Here is a 15,647-nt window from a genome sequence, read left to right as displayed (position 1 = left end):
TCTTTTTCTCTTCTTCTTCTGGGACCCCTATAATTTGAATGTTGGTGCATTTATTGTTGTCCCAGGGGTCTCTGAGTCTGTCCTCAATTCTTTTCATTCTTTTTTCTTTATTCTGCTCTGCAGTAATTATTTCCACTATTTTATCTTCCAGGTCACTTATCCATTCTTCTGCCTCAGTTATTCTGCTGTTCATCCCTTCTAGAGAATTTTTAATTTCATTTATTGTGTTGTTCATCACTGTTTGTTTGCTCTTTAGTTCTTCTAGGTCCTTGTTAAACATTTCTTGTATTTTCTCTATTCTATTTCCAAGATTTTGGATCTTTACTATCTTTACTATCTTTACATCTTTACTATCATTATTCTGAATTCTTTTTCAGGTAGACTGCCTATTTCCTCTTCATTTATTTGGTCTGGTGGGGTTTTTCCTTGCTCCTTCAACTGCTGTGTGTTTTTCTGTCTTCTCATTTTGTTGGGCCGATCCACGGCTGGTGGTGTGTTTTGGGGTGTCTGTGGCCTTATTATGATTTTAGTCAGCCTCTGTACTAAGGGGTGGGTTGTGTTCCGGTCTTGCTAGTTGTTTGGCATAGGGTGTCCAGCACTGTAGCTTGCTGGTTGTTGAGTGAAGCTGGGTCTTGGCATTGAGATGGAGATCTCTGGGAGATTTTCACCATTTGATATTATGTGGAGCTGGGAGCTCTCTTGTGGACCAGTGTACTGAACTTGGCTCTCCCACCTCAGAGGCACAGCCCTGATGCCTGGCTGGAGCACCAAGAGCCTTTCATCCACACGGCTCAGATTAAAAGGGAGAAAAATACTAAGAAAGAAAGAAAGAAGATAAAATAAAATAAAGTAAAATAAAATAAAGTCATTAAAATAAAAAATAATTATTAAGAAAAAATTTTTTTAAGTTAAACAAGAAAACGGACAGACAGAACCCTAGGACAAATGGTAAAAGTAAAGCTATAATGACAAAATCACACACAGTAGCATACACATATGCACTCACAAAAAGAGAAAAAGGGGGAAAATATGTATATATATCTTTGCTCCCAAAGTCCACCTCCTCAGTTTGGGATGATTCGTTGTCTATCCAGGTATTACACGGATGCAGGGTACATCAAGTTGATTGTGGAGATTTAATTCTCTGCTCCCGAGGCTGCTGGGAGAAATTTCCGTTTCTCTTCTTTGTTCACACAGCTCCCAGGGTTCAGCTTTGGGTTTGGCCCTGCCTCTGCATGTAGGTCACCTGAGAGCGTCAGTTCTTTGCTCAGACAGGATGGGGTTAAAGGAGCAGATTCAGGGACTCTGGCTCACTCAGGCCGGGGGGAGGGAGGGGTACAGATGTGGGGCGAGCCTGCGGCGGCAGAGACCAGCATGACGTTGCACCAGCCTGAGGCACGCTGTGCGTTTTCCCGGGGAAGTTGTCCCTGGGTCACGGGACTCTGGCAGTGGCGGGCTGCACAGGCTCCCAGGAGGGGAGGTGTGGATAGTGACCTGTGCACACACACAGGCTTCTTGGTGGTGGCAGCAGCAGCCTTAGCGTCTCATGCCCGTCTCTGGGGTCTGCGCTGATAGCCGCGGCTCACGCCGTCTCTTGACCTCCTTTAAGTGGCACTCTTATTCCCCTCTCCTCACGCACCAGGAAACAAAGAGGGAAGAAAAATTCTCCTGCCTCTTAGGCAGGTCCAGACTTTTTCCCGGACTCCCTCCCTGCTAGCTGTGGCGCACTAACCCCCTACAGGTTGTGTTCACGCAGCCAAACCCAGTCCTCTCCCTGGGATCCGACCGCAACCTAAGCCTCAGCTCCCAGCCCCCGCCCGCCCGTCGGGTGAGCAGACAAGCCTCTCGGGCTGGTGAGTGCTGGTCTGAACCGATCCTCTGTGTGGGAAGCTCTCTGCTTTGCCCTTTGCACCCCTGTTGCTGTACTCTCCTCCACGGCTCCGAAGCTTCCCCCTTCCGCCACCCGCAGTCTCCGCCCGCGAAGGGGCTTCCTAGTGTGTGGAAACCTTTCCTCCTTCACGGCTCCCTCCCACTGGTGCAGGTTCCATCCCTATCCTTTCGTCTCTGTTTATTCTTTTTTCTTTTGCCCTACCCAGGTACGTGGAGAGTTTCTTGCCTTTTGGGAGGTCTGAGGTCTTCTGCCAGCATTCAGTAGGTGTTCTGTAGGAGTTGTTCCACGTGTAGATGTATTTCTGATGTATCTGTGGGGAGGAAGGTGATCTCTATGTCTTACTCTTCCGCCATCTTGAAGCTCCTCTCTCCTTATGTTTTTTTAATTTCACAGAATGTTACTACTTATGATGGTAGTTCTTGACCTGCTTTAAGGTTTTATTTCAATTTATCTGTTAAATATTCATGCCATTTGTTAAGGCCTATTTTCCTCTGATTTCTTTTTAGAAATCAATAAGAGCCATTTATTTTGCATTGTTTCTCCAAAAACGTCCTGACAAATGGGTAGTTTATTTTTCTTTGAAATTATTCAAACTGTTATAAACCAAACATCACAAAGCTTATTTATAATGTGATCTTGTAATTACATATAATGTGACCTTGGAATACCATACAAATGATATAGCATTACGTTATATTCTTCTAGCTATTTTTTCCCCACTTTAGAAATAAGATAATTCAGCATGACCTTCATACTGCCAAACTATTTCCAATAATTGACATTCCCTGATGGAAATAATCATTTTTTTGACTGAGTATGAATTTGCTTCACTCACTTTAAAAATTTATAAATAAATGCACTTTTTTAAACTAACCAACTGCCTCAGCTGGCATTTGTAACCACACACAAATCATGCTCACAAAACTTTCCTATAATAACCATTTCATGTTAAGAACACCTGCTTTCTCAGAGCTGAGAGAGCTTCAGGCTGTATCAAAGTTTCTTCAAAGCCTTCAGACTGTGGTTTTACTATTCTCCTTGCATGAAATCTATGTCTGTGATTTCTTCAAGATGCTAACAATATACGTGCTATGGCTTTTGCTCATACCTTTGGGTTCTGAGAAAATTCTTAGACATTCTTCTCTAACAATTCCTTATGAATCCTCTTTACTGAGAATATGCTTTCTCAAAACACTTGTGATAACAAAAGGCTCATAATGCATTTCACATTGCTCACAACATTTAGCACATGGCCTTCACCCAACAAGAAAAATTAAAAATGTGAAAGGTCAAACCTGGTTCAAAGGAAGGGTGAAAAAGAAGGGAAAAAATAAACAGGAATAATAATGGTTAAGTATATTTTTCCCTTTTTTTTTTTTTGATGTTTGTAGTGAGGTTTGAATACTTCTTTAACCAAATGAAATAAAACAAAATTTGGGTTTTTTCATATTCAGTAGTCTACGTGTATTTGATCCAGCCTGGAAAGCTTCATAAATTATTTTTTTTAAGAAAAAGGAAATAATATTATGTAAAATCTGAGGCAAGTATTTAAGCACAGCAATGACCAGAATTGAACAATCTTGCCCTCATATTTGGATCACCACGTATATATTTCCCTGAATAGGAGATAATAAAAATAAAAAGACCAATTTATTGACTTTATTTATAACTGTACAACTTTGAATGTCAGAGAAAATCCACGCTCTTCCTTAACTTGTAGCTGATTCCACATAAGATAATGAATGTGCCAATAAGGATTGGCCACCTCCTTCCCTGCCAGAGGTAATGATTAAGTTGTGAGTGTGCATGTTTTTCAGGTGACGAAAGTTTGGCAACAGTGGTGGATCAAACATTTTGGAGTATTTTATTGCCTTTTTTAATGAATAGTATAAAATACTTATCAGCATTGAAATATGTTTGTCTGTCTAACAAAATTTTAAATGGCATAAGTGGTGAACTATTTACAAATATTTGTTATTTGTGTTATGTTGTTCTGCGGGTTGAGGCAATATTCTTAATTAGCTTTAGTAAAATGTGACTTAGAAGTTGGAGTTGAATAAGTCAGTATAATACAGGCAAAGCATTTATTTGTTTGGATTTTTAATTGAAATATTAAAGATTTTGAAAACCTATAGGCATAGTTTCAAATCCTCTTTATCTAGGAAAATTACTTAATCACTGCCCAATTACTGTACCTTTTGCAGTCATATTTAACCCTTTCTGAGAAGATTCTACTCTGTAGGTTATATAAATGTTTTGTTCTAGTTCTTTTTGAATACAAGATTCCACAGTAATATTTACTCACATTCCAGGTCCCTTGGCTATTCATATGACCGCAAAATAAGCAAGAAAATAAAGGATAAGAAAGATAAAATAAATGCATTCAACTTTCTAAATTCTTAAGAAATATATTATTTCTTCAGCAGTCTTTTGAATGTCATTCATACAGTTACTTTTCAAATTTCATTTACTTTAATTATACAAAGTGTACTTGCTGTAGGGTATGTTGAACGTTTCTCTAAATTCTTCTCTTGTGTGTATGTTTTTTTCCCCAGTTACTGGCTGACAAACAAAGTTCCCATCAAAAGACCCAGCACAGGTCTGCTCATGTATACCCTAGCCACAAGATTCTGTGATGAAATTCACCTTTATGGATTCTGGCCATTCCCTAAGGATCTGAATGGAAAAGCTGTCAAATATCATTACTATGATGACTTAAAATACAGGTACTTTTCCAATGCAAGCCCTCATAGAATGCCATTAGAATTCAAAACATTAAATGTGCTACATAATAGAGGAGCTCTGAAACTGACAACAGGAAAGTGCATAAAGCAATAAAGCACATCTGAAACATACAGACAGACTGAATATGCACTTCTTTTCTTGAAGATGCTTCCTAAGATTTGAAAACAGGATCCAAAACGAGACTGGGTTTCAGCATCCACCACTTATCTGAAAGGTGATAAAGGACGTTCATGAGAAATGCACTACCAACTGATGAAATACCTGCAAAGTGCTCTGAAAATTAAGTATTTTGACTTCAAGGGTCCTAGTAAGTGCCACTTCCACTAAGAACACAGTTTGAATGTATAATCAGTAGTGTTTACAAGATCCAACAATGCACTCGTCATTAGTTAATGAAGCAAAAATGTTCATCACTGTTGGGCTGCCACTGCAACGCCAAGCACATGAGAAGAGGAACCCAGGAACACAACTCAGCCCTTGGGGAAACTGAACCGTCCTGTCAGCAGAAATCAAGATGGAAACAGTTTGAGCAGCGAAATCCATAAGATTAAATAACTCAAATAAATGCCTTCAGTCAGGATTCTGAGTCTGATCATGAACTTTATGTTTTTGGTTCTGTTCTGTTTGCCTTCTGGAATCTCTTTTGGTTTGGGTATTGGGGTGCTTCGAAAATCCTTCTGAGATAAAAATGAATGAGATAAATAACCTTCAAGTGATCATTTTTAAAGTTCTTGTATTTTTAAAGGGTTATCACACAATGACTTTGTAAAAAAAGTTTTATTTTGCACAACTCTAAACCTCCAGATTTTTTCCCAACAGTGTAGAAGGTACCAGATAAACTGTATCACTCAGTAATTTTGAGCCATTCTAAAGGAAAGATAAACTCTGTCATTTGAGATGGTAAAATTAGCAGGAAAAAAAATGTTCTTTTGGTACCAAAGATTATACTGATGTGTCTACACAACAAACCATTTTCCTTTCATGAAAATAACATATTAATATATTATTTATGCTACTAAAGCGAAAGTTGTCTCTAGGCATTTTAAATTTTCCAAATTCAAACTTTATTTTTATTTGAAGGAAGGTTCCACAGCTTTTACATTTCATAATGATTTTGTGGAAGCATTTTGCCCATTAGAATAAATGTTTGATAGGGCTGAAATGTGACTTTTCTTTGATATCCCCCTTGTTATTCAGATGGAAAGATTGGCATGCTCTCTAGATTATTGTTAAATTTTCTTAGAGCAGAAATAATATGATTAATAGAGTATTGTTTTCATCACGGAGATGATTAATTTTAAGAGGTTTAACAATGAAACTGTACATCAGTATTTTGCACTTCAGATTAATTAAATTGACCAATATTTTTTCTACAGTTAAATTTATTCACATTATCACATTAATGTGTTTTCAGAGAAACACATGAAATTCTTTATAAATTGATTTTTAAACATTTTAACACGTAATAGAATTGACCAATAGGCCAATTTCTGGTAATTACTATGCTGGTAGGTAATTCTGATGGTAAATTGTTTCTTTAGAAAGCAGAAATACTGCGTTCCCATTTCTACTTTTGACCTGAAACAACATAGATTACTTCTTGTTTCTTAGGGAAGGCAGTCTGAGAAAAGAAGAAATAGCATGAGGAGTATGTATGTTTTGTTTCTTAGGGAAGACCGTCTGAAAAAGAATGAATAGCATAAAGAATATATATATATATTTGTTATCAAGAAAAAGGATATTCACAGTAACTACAGTTCTCAATATATTAATAATATGTGGTATTCTTTTTAAAAATATGATAGAACCTTGAGATACAGAAGATTATATTTCCTGAGAATTTATGTGTCTCTAAGAAAACAGAATAGAACCCATAAAATAGAATCCATAAAGACACATAGCTAAAAATGGATAGAATATGATGTACTTTTATCATTGAACCTTTTACCTCTTGGAAGTTTTTAAAGTACTAGATAAATATTTTGAATGTAAGGTTGAAAAGTCTGATTTACCCAATGAATCAAAAGTAGGTAATTACTTAATTTGGACTATTTGCAGACAAGTTGTTTGAGTAGCCTTTAATTTGAATTCAATAAAAATTTTGAAGTCATGAGTAAATTCTTGTAGATAAAATACATGTCAGAACTCATTAAAAGTATGTCTTAAAAAGCAGCAGCAAGGTACCTTGCCATTTTTACTGCATTTTCAACAAATGTGTTTAAACAATTTTAAGGCCACAGCAAAAGCATCCCAGACATTCACTGTTCTGTGCATTGTTTATCTCATAGATGTACATAGAGTAGTGCCTTTTTAGCTTCACATTGCTTTGTTACCCTATGCTTTGTGTTCTCTAAATACAGTGCCCAGTTCTGAAAATGCTCAGCATATAAAAAGGGCTTCAGTGTCGACTGAGACTATTTTTGTTCATCTCAGGGAACTTTCAATACTCAAGAATGAATTCAATTAAAGGCATTTAGTGTTCAAAGAAGACAAACTGTACAAGACCAATTCATTCCCTGTTGTATACCTTTCCATCTCCCCTTCCCCTTCGCGATCCACTGTGGCCTTCTTACGGGGATAGGGCAAGGAAATCACTGAAGGCTAACAGCAAGAATAAGAAAAAGAATTGAGATTTAACCGATCAGGGGGCAAAAGGGATAATGATGAAATCAAATTATAAATACATACTTGAAATATCTGGGGTTTTTTTTCTTTTGAGACTATCATACGTTCACTTCTTTAATATTTTATTTCCTTTTCACGATTTAAACCTGTACCTGGCAATGCTCAGGCAGCTGATTGTGAAATATTCCTGTCCTTTAGAGAACATGGTTGTTACTGTGCTGTTGACATGAAGAGGCCATGGAAACATTTTCATCATTATTACCCAGCCTGTTCTATACTTAAAATTAAGTTGCTGGAATAAAAATAATAAATCAGTAACAGACTTTTCTGGGCAAATCTAATGATTCAGCCCACAGGACTGATGAAATGACTGTGGAAGTTTTTCTGTCTGAAAGAAGGTGCTGGGCATTCAAATGTCTTTATGTATTGTATATCATACGAAATATATATCAGTTGCTAATGGGAATTTCTACATATATGCTTACAAAAACAATTTATTTAAATAATGCTATAGGTAGTGTACATACCAACTAGTTATTAAGCTAGTACACAGGAAAAGGGTGAACAAAGTAATTTATTTCTAATTGAGCCAGTTAGTCATAATGCACACAGTGTGGTATTTGGTTCATAAAAGAATTGTTTTCATGTGGTTATTGTTGGAGTATCTATAATTGTGGAAGGGGTGTAGGAAGAGTTATGTATAGTTAGTTGTTACCTCTACAAGTTTGAGAGTTTCCCCATCAGACATCAATATACCAACGTTTGACAGATTGAGCTAGAAAGGGTTATTGTTCCTATTTGATGGAAGAAAATCCAAATAAAGCCCACCTAGAAATAGATATTTTATTATATATGTGTTATAGATATATCTACATAGTACAAATAGACATGTGTGATGCATATATACAATGTTATATATGTGTGTCTGTGTGTATACACACTTAGTCTGTAACATACACACACTAGATTTGTGTTATGCTAATGTCTTCGGGGCCTGCACTGTGAAGCACTCTGGAGATAAGACCACTTTAGAATAAAGAAGTTCTTTTGAAACTTCAGTTGCTAACCTGCTTTAAAGGGATCTATTTATAACTGAATTCTACATTGTTCATACCTAGAGTTACAATAAGGGTCTAGTGTATCCAAATCTTTAAAAAAAAAAAATTAAAAAAATGTCTTCAAGCTGGCAATGTATTTGAATTGCAGTTTTCAGATTGTGGCTCCAGACTCTGTGTCTCCCCATTTAAGTAGCACTTTTTAATAAATACTGTTTCTTTGTGTAGGCAAAAGCACAAGTGTTTCAAATGTATATAGCAGGGGGAAAAAAAAGAGTTTACAGAGATAGTATTGCTGCACAGGATAATTGCTACTGAGTATTTCTTACATCATTTGTGGAATTGAAAGATGAGGTTTATTCTGTCAAGTTCATTCTGTTCAACACTGTTTTTCCTTTTGTTTATGTATAGCAATTGGGTGTTACTGTTTTATCATTTGTAAAACTGTAAAATAAATTAAACCCCCATTTTTTTTCAATTTTTCTCTTATCTCTTATATCTAAGACCTCTGTTCCACTTTACATGTCAACATATGGTAGTGTAAAGCTTTAACAAGCTTTAGCTAGTGCTTCTGTTTTCCCTCCCCCTCAGCCCCACCCATTGGCAATTTGGCAAATCATTTATTTAAAGTGTATACCTGGCAATATGAACAATATCAAAAGCCCATGAACATCAGGAGATCCTTGACAGTTTTCTGCGTAGTGCATTCTGTTTGTGGTTGAGGGAATGGAGTGTTACACAAGTTACAGTCATTTATATCCAATTTGTATTCCCACTGACTGTTGTCAGTGGGTCACTCCAGCTTCGTGGCTGAAGAAGCCAGTGGCTCCTTACGCATTGCACATTCATATGGCTTCCCTGTGACTTGTGATGTTGACTGCTATTCCACTCACTTGGTGCTGTTTGCAGTTCACCTTCCAGGGGGTGATTCTGAAAACCGCATATTTAAATCTTCCATGGCTTTCTAGAACTGGCTAGTCTATGTTTTCAGACTGCACTATTTTCTCCAGAAATTATTAACTTTGTTTTCATGAGGTCACTTTTAACCTTTTGTAATTTTGAAACATTTGCTAGAGACCAACAATGAACCATTAACAATGGTTGATGAATATCAATCTTATTTGTATTTGCATAATTAACTTTTACTTTCAAAAATCTATATACAGTGGGGAATCCCTTTGTATTCTTGGGATATAATCAGACCTCATCATGAGCCTGTGAGATGCGAGCTGTAATATCCCATTTTTATAGATGTGAGATTATGTGATTTGCTGAAGGTCACAAAGCTCAGAAGTGAGAAAACAAGGATTTGAATCCAAGTGGTCTGTCTGACTTCAGCGTCCACCTCCTTAATGATCAGATTTTTTTTTTTTTTTTTTGCGGTACGCGGGCCTCTCACTGCTGTGGCCTCTCCCGTTGCGGAGCACAGACTCCGGACACGCAGGCTCAGCGTCCATGGCTCACGGGCCCAGCCGCTCCGCGGCATGTGGGATCCTCCCGGACCGGGGCACGAAGCCGTGTCCCCTGCATCGGCAGGCGGACTCTCAACCACTGCGCCACCAGGGAAGCCCAATGATCAGATTTTGATGCCAATACTTTTTAACTGGCAAGAAGTTTCCTGGGAAACTTAGTTTGCAAATAAGTCATTATTTATGAAGCACAGATTAAAAGTTGAGGTAAGTCTATAGGCAGGGTATATCATATAGACTTTGGGGCAGTCTAATAAGTGAAAAACAAATGATTATCTCTAATAACAAGAAGAACTATGCCTTCCAGGGCAGTGTCTCCTGGATGGTGCTGCATAAACACTGATAATTCTTGCTCCAAACTCTTCCTGTATTTTTTTCATGCAAGCTGGATTACTGTTATGTTAGAATCTGACTTTATGTACCACAAAATTGATCATACTGCAGTTATTTTAGAGTCTAATTATGAGATTTCTATACAAACATTTTAATTGAATCTGGGTGTTTCATCTCCATTAGCAATTTAGCATTAGATGATATTTACAGAAATATCTTAAGGTTGAAATTCTGCAGATGACTAAGTTCATCCATTTTATATTGATTTTTTTTTTTACTAGTTTCCTTCTTTTCCTGAGAATGGAAGTAACCTAATCTCCAAATTAAGGAGCAGTTTAAATGATTTCCCCTATATACTGGCTTCATCATGCATGAGTTCATGAAAGCAAAACAAACAAATAAATAAATACTCTCAGAAGACTATAAGTATTATTCAATCCATTCTTAAAAGATAGACTTCCGTCACTTAGGTACTTAATTTCTGGAATCTCAATCAATAAATTATGTGAAAGAATCTAATGCTAACATAAATATCTCTTTTAAAAATATTTTTGCTTCCAGATTGCTGATTTCTGACTCAGTCCCCAAAGTGGAATTTCTCAAGTGAACACAAGAGAACACTGGTCCAGGACAGGCTCCAAAAAATGTGCTCAGTGGATGACAACTCTGTATATCTCTTCCTTGGAGATTCAGAAAATACATTAACATAGAAAAAGATCAGAGAAATCTTGAGATAAAGAGAGATATTTCTATTGTTTAAAAAGTCATGGATAATTTTATATATAACTTCCATTAAGTATGAGATTATGTTCTTCAGAACAGATTTTGGATAACACTTCTGAATACAGCAAACAACACAAAAGAAGAGAACAGATAAGAAGCTTCAGTTAGAAAGGTCGATGCTTACTTTATTCAGTGTTTTCTTTTCCCACAGGCCAAAATATTTTTTGAATAATATTTTCAAATAGGAAAATATTTTAAACATATATTTATTCTCTAAACTTTTTACATTAATTTTTACAGTAACAATTACTCTCTTTTCTAAAATAGTAATCATACCATGACTACATTCCTAAGAGCAGTCCCAAACCTAAACTTTATTGCTTATACTGGGCAATACACAAATTAGTTAGCTTTCAAACATTAATAACACAGGAAGGAAAAAACATGCTATGAGGTGATAATTTGCATTTTCCGGAACAACTCAGTGTGTTATAGTAAGCTGTGTCTCTGCTGTCTGTCCAGCCCAGCTTCCTTCACTCCAGCCTCCATCACCACACAGATGGGCTGTCTATAAGCACATCTGCCAGTGCTGCCAAAATGTAAACACACTCAGCTGGTAGCAGATGTTTTCCAGGAAAGATCACTACCACCAGAGTTGTGCTGCTTTGGATTCTGTGTTCGTCCATCTCCATGATTTGGGCAGACGGTCATTGTGTTCAAATAGATCGTTTGTCTCTCAGGTAGAAAACAGTAACAGGGTAGATGCAGGCTCCAATGTGTAATATTTACCATGTACATATATGAAGAAATGTTTCTGAAGGCTCTCCTAATAAGTCAAGGATTTTCTTCTTTAAAATATGGGCTTTTATTTTAAGACTGTATTTGCTGAGTTCTCAAAGGTAAAACATAGGCTTAGTAAAAGAAAAGCACGAATACTTTCTGCTTTTCTACAGACATTGTAATTGTTAGTGTTCTTGTGAGCTGTTAGAATAATCATCTGTATTCATGGTTCACAGTCCTACTCTTTATCAATATACTGGGCATTCATTTATGGGGTAATTTTATTTAATTCTATAGACACTGATGGCGTGTTTTCTTATGTGAGTTTATCAATTCTTTTAACATGTATGTGCAAATCTTGATGGCATGTAAAATCTAAAAATAATTTATCTTATAAAATGGTTACATTTATTCAACTTTTGTAAAGTAATACTACCTATTAGGCAGTATTATGAAACATGAGGAATACCTTTTCTAATGGTTATAAAATTTTAGATGAAAGAGAAAAACATGAAAATAAATAATCATGTCCTTTAGTGGCAAGTGCTCTATTCCTAGAGTGCCCAGAGAGTTAGGGCAGTACAGAAGGGGCCAGGCAGAGAACACAGGCTACTTTGAAGGTGATTTGTAGTCAGGTGGTAAAAATCAAGACAAACAATACTCCATTAACACAGAAGACCCAGTGGGGTTTTTTTTTTGTTGTTTTTTCTTTTTTGTTTTTATAATCTAATGAGTAGGGTTTGAGAAACTATTATCCTAAAAAACTGAAATATTAAACAATCCCTGCTTATGGAATTTACACAATTTCCACCCCACTCCTGACCATACTTCCCCAGAATCATTGTTGAATTACAAGTTTTAATAAAGCTGAAATTCACCCTAAACCAAGCACTTACTACAAAGACCAAGTAACCGCAGACCTATTGAAATTATCCACTATACAAAACCCTCCACTTCCAAATGTCTCTGTCTTAATATTTACTTTGTATTTCCAACTTGAAGGAATGCACATAAAAGAAAGCATCTTGTGCTTACTTCCAAGTAATGACTTTTTAAAGTGATTTATTTCTGTCACTTCAATACATGTTTCCAAATTACCATGACTTTTAAGTTTGATTTTGTGATGATTCCAGAATATGAAAATCCATATGCCCAAACTTTCCAAGACGTGGAATGGGAACCTTCTAATACTACTTCTCATTCAATGACCATGCCTTCTCTCTTCTCTGTGGGCTCCTTTTCTTATGTCCTTACCTAAAACGTGTTTCGATAAGATTTTTCTTGTCTTCTTTTATCATCACACCTCTAGAGATCTTATCAATTCCAATGCTTTGTAAAGTGGCAGATGTATGACCATGTGGAGATAATAAAATTAAGGAATCTATTCATAGAAAAATGTGCATATGTATGTCATATTCACAGTATAGGTTCCTTTTAAAACACAACTCAAAGGGGTTTTAATGTAAATACTCTATAGGGCAAATGCTTCCAGGAAACAGAAGTGTGGAACCAGGGTACCATAGACTGAATATATGTGTCCCTCCAAAATTCCTATGTTGAAACCCAATCCCCAATGTCATGGTATGTGGAGGGCCTCTGGGAGGTGATGAGGTCATGGGGGTGGAATCCTCATGAATGAGATTAGTGTCCTAATAGAAGAGACCCAAGAGAGCTCCCTCACTTCCTACATCATGTGAGGACACAGCAAGAAGATGGCTGTTTTTGAACCAGGAAGCAGACCCTCAAACCACACACCAATCTGCTGGTGGTTTAATCTTGGACTTCCCAGTCTCCAGAACTGTGAGAAATAAATGTCTGTTGTTTATAAGCCACCTAGTCTATTATATTTTGTTATAGCATATTGAGTGGGCTAAGACATGGGGAAAGTGTAACAGTAAAGGAGAGAAAGCCTATATAAAGATATGTTTTCCAACTGACTGCTTCTGTGAATACTGAGTGTGCAATCCCACTTGGACTATCTGAGGAAATTTACGATAAGGATCTCAGGATTCAAGGGGTGTAAAAAGGAAGCAATTATCCATCAGATCCTACCTTCCATTGAGAGTTTCTTTATGAGTCATAAATTCCCTGAACTTCTGAGTTGCACATATGAATTCTAAGCTAGCTCCCACAGGTGTCCCAAAACATATGCTAGAAAAGCACCCAAGGAGCACGCAAGGAGGACAATGAACACTTGACACGTCTGCACAATACAGTTTGCTGAATTAGTGATTAAAATGAGAGATGAGGCAGAGAAGAAATGAGATACTACCCAAGGTGTTTGCTATAGTCCTTCCAGGGCACCATTTGCATGGGCTTGGGCCCTCCATTAATTCCAATCCATAACCAACTCTCCAAATTGTTAGTTGGCTGTAAACTTTACAGAAGAATTTATGTGTGAGGATTAGTTTGGCAGCTATAGTTCCATCATCTGTAAATCATTCCACGTCATAATTGGTATTCATCATCTCCTTTCCCAGAGCTCCCTCACTACAGCTAGTGTGGGTTTCTTACCCAACGTGTGACCCAAATCTTCAAGGAGTCTGAGCACTTAGTTGACTTGTCTGTGGCAGACCCTGATTGCTGCAATCATCCACCCAGATTTATTTCTGGGCCCCGAAGCACCAAGACACACCCAGTGAATCTTCCTGGTCCCAGATATACCCTCCCCCTTCCTCATCAAATAGCACCCACTCTAGCTCTTTGTCATGATCAGTGTCAATACCCTGCCAGCATCAGAACCTCTTTCCTTCCTATTGGTTCATTGGCACATGAGCAGCCCAATTTGATAAGGCAGTAATTCTAGCTTCCAGTTCATTGAGGTCTTTACTGTGTCCCCTGGAAAAAACATTCCCACAGTAGAAATCAAGGCTTATAAGCTAAAAGAGTCTAAACTGTGAGTACATGAAACACAATTTTCAAATGGATTGACAAGGGTAATGGGAAGAGGAGCCAATGGTACCTTTATTAGTTGGTTACAAAACTGATGTTCTAGATATTAGGGACACAGCACCAAATATTGGACATTAGTTTAATGAATATTGCACATCTTAAAGAACAGCATACCAAACCTGCTCTGGCTCTGAGCTGACATTTTACTGAACAGATAGTTCCATTATCACATTAGTCTGGCACTTTGTGGTGATAAGGTGTGTAATGAGACAAGTAGATTCCATGGTAAGTCACCCGTTGCCTCACCTTTTTTTGCCATAAAATTGTCTTGTTCATCTGAGGAAATTTGCAGGATCCCATCCCAATGAATTAGGTATTTTGTAAGAGCCTGGATGGTAGGGTTGGCAGAAGTACTCTATGTAGGAAAGCAAATTCATATCCAAAATTGTGTCAGTTCTGGTGGGATTAAATCACTGCCTCCTCCAAGGTTGAAAGGGTCTAATTTCAACATGCTTCCAACATGCTTCAACATGCTTCCAAATTCAACTTGAGGGCCTGCACTGGTTGCTGCCATTGACAGTTTATCTATCCAGCAGTGGCAATAGCTAATCAGCCATAGGGAGAGGGAACCCACATTGTTGGGTCCATGCACAGTTCCATCTCAGCCACCATGGACAATCTGTTCATCGGCCCATTGCACAAACATTGTGCTGGCTGAGAAATGAGCTTACTGACATCAGCAGGATGGGCCATCTTGTTCACTTAGCAGTTGAACATCTCTTCTGTGATAGAGGCTTTATGTCTCTATCATACATTAATATGAGATGCACAATAATCCACAAACTTTGTGCCTTCCCCAAATCCATCTGCATATAATACTCCAGCCTTGCTTTTGTTCTGTCTTCCAATCTTTGTCTGTCTAGGTCCCAATTCAACAAAGTGAATGCCCAAGGATACTACTCCAAACTCTGCTCACTGGAAGGATTTTCTCTCACCACTGTCCTGTAGGACCATACCTAGACTGGCTGAAGTGCAGCAGGTGTACATTTTCAGCTTACATCAAGCTATTAAGCTGACCCATCTGAGAACCAGACCAGAATTTTCCCTCTCTGTCACTTGGTCATAGGGAACTCC

At 37.5% G+C, this 15,647-nt stretch overlaps 1 protein-coding gene across 2 annotated transcripts in view; it reads left to right on the top strand.

Annotated features, from left to right (window-relative positions):
• Positions 1–8,794, top strand: part of ST8SIA4 (ST8 alpha-N-acetyl-neuraminide alpha-2,8-sialyltransferase 4) — a 104,654-nt gene extending 95,860 nt beyond the window's left edge. Inside the window, exons 5-6 of one of the 2 annotated variants that reach the window (XM_073802347.1) lie at positions 2,097–2,151; positions 4,447–4,659. In XM_073802347.1, coding sequence (XP_073658448.1) covers positions 2,097–2,151; positions 4,447–4,527 — 136 coding nt within the window. In that variant the 3' untranslated portion in view covers positions 4,528–4,659. Of the gene's footprint in view, positions 1–2,096; positions 2,152–4,446 lie in introns of both variants that reach the window. The other variant, XM_019940753.3, reaches the window with a different exon arrangement.
• The last annotated feature ends 6,853 nt before the right edge of the window (positions 8,795–15,647 follow it).

Source organism: Tursiops truncatus, chromosome 3 (assembly GCF_011762595.2).
Source record: "Tursiops truncatus isolate mTurTru1 chromosome 3, mTurTru1.mat.Y, whole genome shotgun sequence".
NCBI classification, from domain to species: domain Eukaryota; kingdom Metazoa; phylum Chordata; class Mammalia; order Artiodactyla; family Delphinidae; genus Tursiops; species Tursiops truncatus.
Note: the sequence above shows the minus strand (reverse complement) of the source record. Positions and strands in the feature narration are given on the sequence as shown.